The 11,195-nt window shown below is 45.3% G+C and overlaps 1 protein-coding gene across 2 annotated transcripts in view; it reads left to right on the top strand.

Annotated features, from left to right (window-relative positions):
- The first annotated feature begins 433 nt into the window (after nt 1-433).
- Nucleotides 434-11,195, top strand: part of LOC137423542 (kelch-like protein 10) — a 54,097-nt gene continuing 43,335 nt past the window's right edge. The window contains exons 1-2 of one of the 2 annotated variants that reach the window (XM_068110814.2): nt 434-567; nt 10,235-10,393. In XM_068110814.2, the coding sequence (XP_067966915.1) occupies nt 10,242-10,393 (152 nt within the window). In that variant the 5' untranslated portion in view covers nt 434-567; nt 10,235-10,241. The remainder of the gene's footprint in view (nt 568-10,234; nt 10,394-11,195) is intronic. The other variant, XM_068110816.1, reaches the window with a different exon arrangement.

Genomic DNA, 11,195 nt, shown 5'->3' with positions numbered 1-11,195 from the left:
TTATTATAGTTTGTAATGGTACATCAATCTTAGACATAAATTGAGTTCGCACACTCGTTCCTCAAAAGTATCAAATCCTTCCTGAGCACCCAAAGGTTTCATCTCAGGGATTCGGAAAACATCTGAACAAGTGAAGAACGAAGGTTTGGTTTTGGTTATTTGTGTTCCTCTTTTTATTTATTTGATAGCATACAGTATTTCTGAAAGTTGTTCCATTTTGTTCGTCCATCGTGTGCTTATTGAAGCGGTGTATAGGTAAATCAGCCATGTAATCTCACTGGTCTCTCAATTCTCTCTAGTGCAATTTATTTAAATCGAAATTAAGTGATGAAAATGCCGGAGTATCGATGTTATAAAAAATAATACATATTTATATATATTATGAATAATCTTGAAACACTTCAAATAAAATGTTGATAAACGTTTAAACGTCATTGCTATGCTCTCGAGCGTGGGTCACGTGGCTTCCCGCGTTTTTGAATGGAAACTGCAAACGGCTTCTTGACAAAGTTCGTGTGGAATTTTTACAGAGCGAGTTGCACTCTGGAGGCTTTGTTCATTCAGACGGTATTTGTTGTTTTTTGTTAAACTTTATGACTTGTTAAACTCGTGGAATGATGTGTTGATTTACCAATCGACTCGCTAGCGCTTGGCAAGCCAGGCGTTCCGTATCAACGGTTTCCAATGGAATGCTTGCTTAATTCAGTTGACGAGCGCTGGCTGTACAATTATCTATCTATAATTCCAGTAATGTGTGTGTGTGTGTGTGTGTGTGTGTGTGTGTGTGTGTGTGTGTGTGTGTGTGTGTGTGTGTGTGTGTGTGTGTGTGTGTGTGTGTGTGTGTGTGTGTGTGTGTGTGTGTGTGTGTGTGTGTGTGTGTGTGTGTATATATGTATATATGTGTGTATGTCTGTGTGTTTGTTTGTTTGTCTGTGACCGCTGTTTCTCGACAACCACGGGTCCGATATACTTTAAACTTGCCAGGTATATTGCTGGGGACCCGAGGATGTGCCTTTTCAAGGTTTCATATTAATCGGACAAGTAGTTACCGAGCTATGTCCAAAAAACGATTCAACCAATCAGAGAGCAGCGAGTTATCACGTGTGCCGAACGTGGCGAACAGACTCTGCCTCGACGGCACATTTGAGAGCGTATTCATTTATTTCACGTTGGCAAACTATGTTGCCGCTATGTTGGCGTTAAACTATGTTTTAAAACTAATTAAAACTAATTTGCGATTCTTTCGCTTTCCTGCGCGTTTGTGCACGCTATGGCGATTTCTTTAATTCTTTACCAAACTCCGCAAGCCGTTCGCTTTGGACCAAACCATTTCATGTAAATAGAGGGGGGGGATTGTCACCGTACTCGCAAGCCGTTCGCTTTGGACCAAACCATTTCATGTAAATAGAGGGGGGGGGATATAATTTTAGATATATATATAGTACGGGCATGCCCTAGTATTAAATGAATCCTAGCACCACTATTATAATACTGGTAATACTGGTATAATCCTTACTGTATACCTACTTTTGCAGCCCCCTGTATATGTAGTTTTTGGCCCCATCTCTCAATGGTGAAGTATCAGAAATAAAACAAATGTCGGATCTTTATCAAAATTGCATCAATTCGTCCTTGTCACACACTCAACATGTCCACCAAATTTCGTTCGAATCCGTCCACAACTTTTTGAGATATCCAGTTGATATGTTTTATGCAGTACTTATATGGTAGTAGACAGGGTTGGGGGGGGGCAGGAGAGGGTGGGGGTGGGCAGGAGAGGGTGGGGTGAGGAAAGGAGTGGGGGGAGTGGAAGGGGGAGGGGAGAGAAAGGGAGTGGAAGGGAGAGGGAGGGGAGTGGGGGGAGGTGAGGGGAGAGGGAGGGTATATATACACGACATATACATCTTTTTGGGGTGGGTGGCTTTGACAGGCTCCTCAGGTTTGGGTGAGGTGGGGAAGGGAAGGAGAAAAAATTTACCCGTGCAAAGAGTGCTTTAACCTCAGTGTTGCACAGGTAAAAAAGGAAGTTGTAATACCCTCTGCCACAATCACCAGGTGGTGCTACACGGTACACATTTACGTAGAGATTTACGCTCTCCCGGAGCTCTCCCCCACACCGCCACATGATGAGGCCACGGCCACATAGCCCATGTTACTCCCCTCCAACCACACAACGTTGTATTTGTATTTGTACCCCGAGTAAAGTATATGTGTTTATAGCTGGGGTACCCGGCATTGCTCAAGCGAAAAATAAACATTAACATATTTGAAATGAGGACAAATATAATGGGAAAATAATTACATCCAAATCAGAATCCATGACAAATGTCAAATCATCATTTTACCTTTTCTTTGAATGCGCCGATGCATTTGATGCTGGTGAATGTGCATTTCATCACGTTTTGAGTTAAATATGATGACTTTCAGGAAGAAGAAGAACCCTTACCACCAACTTCGACCGCTTCTGGAATTGTTTCATTGTTTGTGTTCAAATAGCTGATAATTGTTTTGTATTTATTTATGTGAATGTGCACTTGTATACAACAGTTATTAATCAAAAAGGCTTCGGCACTCCAGAGCGATTTTTTTTTAATCCAAAAAACGGTTAATTTTTTTAAATTATTATTATGATTCGTTTTTTGGCTTAAAACACTCCCAGGCACTCACTGATGGACCTCTGAAAGTTTGACGAAGATCCATTCAGCCTTCTCTTAGAAAAATGGTGACAGACAGACCAACGGCTCTCATATCATAGACTAGCAGAAGTACCCGGCGTTGCCGGGCGGGGGAGGAGGGAGGGGTGTGGTGGGAGGAGGGGGAGGAAAGGAGGAGGTAGGGGAGGAGGGGAGGAGGGATAGGGAAAGGGAGGGGAAGGGGGTGTGTGGTGGAGAGCGAAATAACCAAAAAATTAAATTTTTGTCAAAATTTTTATTTCCTTTTTTTGGGGCCTAAAACACTCCCAGGCACTCGCTGATGAACCTCTGATTAAATATACTAATTAGGTGATTAATTATGCCAATTATTTTATTTTTTCGAGTTTCATCTTAAAGAGCATACAATTTTCATCTAACTGTCCAAATTTCATCCATGTGAGTATACTGTAGATGAAACCATTACATTTTGATGGGAAAAAACTTGCTAATTACAGCTAATTATGGCGCCATTATCTATTACATAACTGCAAGGCTATTGTTTCTCCGATTCCACCCGTTTCCCGGATCTTCAAACTGGACTAACTCTGGAATGCCTTGACCGATTGACATGATCTTGGTGTCATCTTTTTTCAGACAAGGTTTGTCTATCTATTTAACATGGTTTAGAAGCTGCAATATGAGAACATAATTTTGCCCTGACGTCCCTACAGTTATAGTGCCGTTCCCCCTTGTGCCAACCCCTAACCTCCCCCCCCCCCTCCCATGCACCCCTCGTTGCACAGGGTGCGCGAATGCTGATTGCATGGTTCAGCATTGAATTTCCGGTAGGCTATCTCTGAAATGACGTTTTAATTGCTCATATTGTGGATGAAGGAAGGAAAAAACAAACAAATGATATGGCCTCATCCCTGTGTCCGTCTGGGTGTGTCTGGCAGTTGCAGGTGCGGACCAAGGTGGTGTCCGCGGTGTCTATTGGGGGTGTCGAATGTCATTCCCTCAGTGTCTGCAGACGTGACAGTTTCGATTGTCTGTCTGTCTGATTGATTGTCAGGTCACCTGCTCGTTGAGTGGCTCTCGTGTAATGAGGATGTTAGTAAATTGTTTAGTTGGTCTGCCATATTTTATATTTATTTTATATTTTATATCTTTTTATATTGTTTTCTTATTCCCTTTGTGTTTTGTGTTTTGATGGTGGTCGACTTGCGGTGTCACCGGGGAATGATTTCCCTGAAAAGGGGACAATAGAGATTTGTTGTTATTCAGTGCTGGCAAGGCCCGGAGTTGGATCCGGCCTGTTGGTGGGCTTGTGCCCTCTGTCATACTGCCCCCCCCCTCCACCCCTCCTATTTCCACCCACCCCTTTTTCCCCAGATGTGTTGACTGGTGTGCAGTTATATCAGTCGCGATAGTTCTGGCCGTTAGGTCATAATGACCCGGTGGAAAGATGGGGGAGGAGAGAATGCTGGCAATATATTAATTGTTTGCCTTTATGGGAGTTTGTGGGTTTAATCCCCACCAAATGTGAGTGAAGGCTATGGTTTCACCTGTGGTGTGTCTGCAAGCAAGACGTCCCACAGGGTTTAAAAATAATTGTTTTTTTAAATATCGTTTGGGGGTTGGTTTGTGATTGGATGAAGTGAGGGGGGTGAGCAGCTCCAAGGGGCAGTCCGAGTGTTAAGTTTCATGTAATCGTGTTTAGGGAATGTACAGTCAAAAGTGTACTTTGATTTACAGGACTAAAAAGAAGAGACCAAAATGTTTTGTTTTGGGAATGCTAGCTCAGTGGAAACTGTGAAGGCCGCTGAGATATCTTTGTTTACAGTTGCAGGCTTGGATTGGTTTGATGTTGTTGAAGCTGTTTCGGAGAAACGGTCGCTGGGTTGGAGGTTATAATCCAGTATTATTCGAGGTGCACGCAATCCTGAGCAGAATGGATTGCCATTGGGCATTTTTCTAATGATTTTTATCAAAATGATGGCCCCTGAGTAAGGGGAAGGAGCAGGAGAAATAAATTCACTGTTTCATGTTGTTGAAGCTGTTTGTTTAAGAGCATTGGGATGCCGCCCAATGCCAAAAGGTAACGGGGGAAATGAGATACTGATGTTTGCATGAGGATGGCAGAATTTGCCTTCGAGGGACAAATGATTTTGTTGACAAACTAGTTGTTGTTTTTTAAACTTATTATTATGATTAGTTTTTTGGCCTAAAACACTCCCAGGCACTCACTGATGAACCTCTGAAAGTTTGACGAAGATCCATTCAGCCTTCTCTTAGAAAAATGGTGACAGACAGACCAACGGCTCTCATATCGTAGACTAGCAGAAGTACCCGGCGTTGCCGTGTGGGGGAGGAGGAGGGGAGGGGGTGTGGTGGGAAGAGGGGGAGGAAAGGAGGAGGGGGGGATGAGGGATAGGGGACATGGAGGGGGGATAGGGGAGGGGAGGGGGGTTAGGGTTAGTGTTAGGTGGAGAGCGAAATAACAAAAAAATTAAATTTTTTCTAAATTTTAATTTCCTTTTTTTGGCCTAAAACACTCCCAGACACTCGCTGACGAGCCTCTGAAAGTTTGACGAATATGCGTTCAGCCATCTCTGGAAAAATGGCGACACACAGACAGACAGACATCTCTCTTATATAGTAGACCAGCAGAAGTACCCGGCCTTGCCGGTGGGGAAGGGGAGAGGGAAGGGGGAGGGGGGAGGGGGGATGGAGGGGAGGGGAACGGGGGGGGGAGTGGAGGGGAGGGAACGGGGGGGGGGGGAGGAGGGGAATGGAGGTGAGGGGAGGAAGGGGAGCAGTCAGAAGTGGAAGCTCTTTTACAGAGAATTTATATTTTAAAGGGGAGAGGAGGGGGAGGGTGGGGAGAGGGGGGGAGGGGGGAGGGGCGGGGAGGAGGGAGGCAGGAGAGGGTGGGGAGTGGGTCACGTTTCTGAGTGAATGTGGCTCACGTTTCTGAGTTAAGTGTGATGCTGACAGGAAGAAGAAGAAGCCGTACTACCAACTTCGTACACTTCTGCAATTGTTTGTTTATTGCTACTAGCAACGGTACCCGCCCAATGGGTGGGGCTCCAATTCGGAAGCCCAAATGAAAAGGTAAAATATCAGAAATTGAAGGGTTTTTTTTATTTTAAATGATTCATATAAACATTCGTTGAATCATATCACACGCAAATCATCAAAATCTAAACAGTATCTTTAATAATAATAATAATAATTCATTTATTTTGTATAGCGCTTTTCCAGAAGCCCAAAGGCGCTTTGACAGAGTGGAAAACATAATGCATAACAATACATGAAAACAACAATTGCAAAAAGACAAGAATCAATAGGGAAATATTTAAAGCAAAAGGAGGGAGAAGGAGAAGAGATAGTCAGGGGTTAAATGCTGTGGGTTGAATGTTGAATGCAGTGTTGAACAGGTTGGGTCTTTAGTGATGTTTTGAATGTGGTGAGTGAGGAGGAGTCTGATGGTGTGAGGTAGTGAGTTCCAGAGGGTGGGAGCAGCGATGGAGAAGGCCCTGTCCCCCCAGGATCTGAATTTGGTCCAGATGGAGGGGGTCAGGAGGTTGGTACCAGCAGAGCGGAGGTTGCGGGTGGGAGTGTGTCTGGAGAGGAGGTCAGCCAGGTAGGATGGGGCCAGGTTATGGAGGGCTTTGTATGTCAAGAGGAGGATTTTGTACTGGATTCTCTGGGGGATGGGGAGCCAGTGAAGCTTGTAAAGGACGGGGGTGATGTGGTCACGGGTCCGGGAATGGGTGAGTAGACGGGCAGCGGAGTTCTGAATGTATTGGAGTTTATTGGTGATTTTTGAGGGTGAACCATGGAGGAGGCTATTGCAGTAGTCCAGACGGGAGGTGATGAAGGCGTGGATGAGGGTTTCTGCAGCCGTGGAGGAGAGGGATGAGCGGAGACCGGCAATGTTTTTCAGGTGAAAGAAGGCTGACTTTGTGATCTGTTTAGTGTATTTGTCGAAGGAAAGGGTTTGGTCAAAGATGACGCCAATATTCCGGATGTGAGGGGAGGTGGATACTGGGATACCGTCGATGTTGAGGGCAAAGTTATGGGTTGATTTTGTGAGTGTTTTTGGGCCAATGATGATTATTTCAGATTTATCACAGTTAAGCTTGAGGAAGTTGATTTGAAGCCAGGATTTTATTTCAGTGATGCAGTTTGTCAGGATAGAGTGGGTGTCGGTGGAGACGGACTTGGTGGAGATGAAAAGCTGGATGTCATCGGCGAAGCAGTGGAATTGGAGACCATGACGGCGGATTAAGTGACCGAGGGGGGGGCAGGTAAAGGATGAAGAGGAGGGGGCCAATAACTGAACCTTGGGGGACACCTTGGGGGAGGGTAGCAGTGGGGGATTTGCAGTTATTGATGGAGATGAACTGGCGTCTGTCAGAGAGGTATGATTTAATCCAAGAGAGGGCAGTGCCGGTAACGTTAAAGGTGGATTCAAGTCGGGTGAGGAGGATGGTGTGATCGATGGTGTCAAAGGCAGCGCTGAGGTCGAGGAGGATGAGAATGTTGAGGTTGCCAGCGTCAGAGGAGAGGAGAAGGTCGTTGGTGATTTTGAGGAGAGCAGTTTCAGTACTGTGGTTGGAGCGGAATCCAGATTGGAATGTTTCATACAGGTTATTCGCAGAGAGGTGATGTTTGAGTTGAGTGGCTACAGCGCGTTCCAAAACTTTTGACAGAAAGGGTAGGTTGGAGATGGGTCTGAAGTTGTTTAGGGTGTCAGGGTTTAGACCAGGTTTTTTTAGAATGGGGGTAACAGCAGCAATTTTGAGGGAAGGTGGGACGATGCCTGTAGACAGGGAGGAGTTTATTGTTGCAATGATAAGTGGAGAGAGAGCAGGGAGGGAGGCCTTGACAAAGCTGGAGGGGATGGGGTCAAGAGTGCAGGTGGCAGTTTTCATTCCTATGAGGAGTTCAGAGAGGTCAGTAGGGGAGATTGGGGAGAACCGAGACAGGGGATGGCAGGACAAGGGGGGGCAGGTGGTTGGAGGGGGAGTGGGTGCGGTGGTGGTCAAGCTGTTGTAGATGTTGTCAATTTTGCGTTGGAAGAAAGAGAGGAAGGAGATGCAGTTGTCTACTGTGAATGACTGGGTGGTGGTGTTCAGGGGGCGGAGGAGTTTGTTTATTGTCGAGAAGAGTGCTTTTGGGTTTCCGGAGCCAGAGTGGATAATTTGAGAGTAGTAGGCGGAGCGGGAGAGGGCATCTTTGTAGTGTTGTAGGTGGTCCTTGTAGGCTTGGGAGTGACTCCCACATATCGTCCACATATCGTGGCAAGATCGATGGAGACAGCGATCTTTAGAATTTCAATAAAAGCCACATCACTGTTCATATCGGTAAATATTATACCATCGTGTTTAAAATCGTGATCGATACATTATGATCGTGATGATCGTGATCGATAATCGTGTTCACAATCGCTATGTCTTATGTACTCCCGATACGTGTACCAAATTCCCGAAACGTGTAACTGTACCAAATCAACAGTTAAAAGGATTTTGAGCCGATAGCTGTCATGGCCTTGGCAAGATCGATGGAGACAGCGATCTGTTGGCGTATTCACCGCCCAAATAGCTATGTGGAATTCTCTCATGTAGAGATTAAACGTTACGGCTGTTACGGCCTTGGCAAGATCGATGGAGACAGCGATCTGTTAGCGTATTCACCGCCCAAATAGCTATGTGGAATTCTCTCATGTAGAGATTGAACGTTACGGCTGTTACGGCTTTGGCAAGATTGATGGAGACAGCGATCTGTTGGCGTATTCACCACCCAAATAGCTATGTGGAATTCTCTCATGTAGAGATTAAACGTTACGGCTGTTACGGCCTTGGCAAGATCGATGGAGGCAGCGTTTATTATACTTTTAATGAAGGACACTCTCAAGCCCCAGTCCCCATCATGGATGGGGCTCAGCGGTTTACTCGAGCCTGACGGCGAAGGGCAAGGTACACGCTGGCCCGTCCCGTGTAGCGCACGTGCGGCCCCGGACATCAAAGGGCATTAAACGTTCATTAAACATTAAACGTTCATTAAATATTAAACGTTCATTAAAGGATTACGAAACGAAAAACATTATGAAATTACGATCACACTGTCACGTCAAACACTACCGTGAACACATACATCATCACAATGAGAACATCGTCACAATGGACGATATGTGGGAGTCCAAACCTGAGAATACTGGAGACCAAAGCTGAAATTGGGAAAACGAAATAGCCTATTTTACTCCTGGAGATCCCAGGATTACCCACACAAAATATCGTTTCGATCGGTTGAGCCGTTTTTGCGGTACCTTCGAACAGACGGACAGACATTTGGTGAATTATAGTAAGATTCAAATGTCTGGTAATTGTTTTGTATATATTTATGTGAATGTGTACTTGTATATAACTGTCATTTTTTTTTTTTTTAACTTCGGCACTATCGAGCGATTTTTTTTTTTTTTTTTTTTTTTTTTTTTTTTTTTTTTTTTTTTTTTTTTTTTTGCCTAAAACACTGCTGAACCTCTAAAAGTTTGATGAAGATCCGTTCAGCCATCTCTGAATAAAACGCGGACACACACACACACACAGACAACACGTTTATACATACATATATACCCCAGCAAAGCTGTCTGTCTGTCTGTCTGTCCCCAAACTACTCCCTGAGTTTTGGAGCTAGCAGAAGTACCTGGCGTTGCCGGGCGGGGGTGGAGGGAATAGGGGGGGGGGCGGGTAAAGGGGGAAGGGGATGAGCGGTAGGGGGAATGGGTGGAGGGGGGAAGTGGAGGAGGGAGAAGGGGGAAAGGGGTGAATGGGGGAAGGGGAGGAGGAGGGAATGGGGAGAGGGGGACGAAGGGGAGGAGGTGGGGAATGGGGAGGGGGGAGGAAGGCGAGGAAGGGGATTCATCACCTTTTCGTTAAATATATGCTGGTGAATGTGGCGTCCATACCGTTTCTGCGTTACGTGTGATGCTGAAGCCTTTTATAGATGCTCAATTACCCCCTGGTTTTGCTTCACCCCCTCCCCTCATCCGTGGGAGGAGCTTCCTTCAAGCTGTGTCTTGGCACGAAATCCTTTTCCAGGCGCTCTCCAAACCTGTACAAACCGGTTTTTGAAGCGCCGTGAAGAGAATGAACTCGTATGACCCGGATACACCAAACCATATTGATCACCTTTCTATGACGTCACAGTCCTCTTTGTCTCATGTTCCCATCCCTGTTTCCTCTATGTCTGACGTTATGACTCTCCCGTTGACCGATGAACCTTGATGTCCCACCCATTCCACCATCCATAATGTCATCCCAGGCTTCTCCCTTTCACACACGAACACTCAGACCTGACTTTGATGAAGAGTTCATGTCAGAAACTCGCTTCACCTTCCCCACGACGGTTATACCTTTTGATTGGGAAAGTCTGGTTGAGAAATCATTTTACTTGAGAAGAGACTTTCACCTTATTTTAACACAGATGTAGAACGGATATTGTCCTTTAAAAGCTCGTTTTGCAAAATATGTTTCCTTCAGTTCTCCTAAAAGTCCATTTCACATCATCATGTGATCATGTGCACCATTTCACAGCAGAACCATGGAGATGACGCAAGAGATGAAAGAGAAATGGTGGGACACCATGAATGAGCAGAGACTTGAAGGGTTTCTCTGTGACGCCATCTTGGAAGTGGATGGAGTCACCTTTAATGTACACAAGAACGTCATGTGTACCTTCAGCGGCTATTTCAGGTGAGGCAAACCGATTGTTCGTTTATGTTGTTGAGAACAAGTTACAGTTTTGTTGAAAGAGGGAAGATGATGGGCCATGTGGCAATGATGTTGATGCAAGTTTACACAACACATTTTAACTTCCGTCTATTTCAAATCATTGATGACGTCACGCATCTCTGGTTGATCTGTTTCTCAAATCATGAGGGAGTAACAGGTACACTGACATTGCGAAGCACGTTTGACAACTTTATTATCCGATGCTGCAAATCGACAATCTCTTGGTTTGTAGAAGCGCAGTGGTGGAGGAGATAGAGGTGAGGGTGTTTGGAGGTGGCCACAGGGGAAGGGATAGGAGTGAGGTGCTGATGAGGTGGGAGGAGCAACAAACTTCACACCTTTGATAAAGTGGGACAAGCTTAAAAGTTCAGGTGTACTCGCTGGTCACTTGTTTATATCTTTGTGTTGTCTAATCCAGAGCTACAGCAGGTACAAAAGTCTGAGTTCACTTCAATAAACCTACCTAGATTCTGCAAAGTACTTGTTTTGTGCGCAGAACGTGGATGTGAGTTTACATCATTTCCTGCTGGGAGTGTGGCTGTGCCACTGATACAGGAAGTAGTACTCTGTCGGTTAGTGGTGGAATATGTAATTTGTTTATGGTGCCGGTGATAGCTCGCCAACACTTCGCAGAGGACAACGTGAGATGTTTAACGTTCACCAACTGATGCTGTCAGATGGAACTCCCAGTTTAACATCCATCCAGGGAACTACTACGACACAGTGATGGATTGCCTTTCACGCAAACCACCTGGGCCCGGTT

Source organism: Myxine glutinosa, unplaced genomic scaffold (genome assembly GCF_964187855.1).
Source record: "Myxine glutinosa unplaced genomic scaffold, kmMyxGlut1.1 SCAFFOLD_569, whole genome shotgun sequence".
In the NCBI taxonomy this organism is placed as follows: domain Eukaryota; kingdom Metazoa; phylum Chordata; class Myxini; order Myxiniformes; family Myxinidae; genus Myxine; species Myxine glutinosa.
The sequence above is the reverse complement of the archived record's forward strand: the minus strand, read 5'-3'. Positions and strand labels throughout refer to the sequence as shown.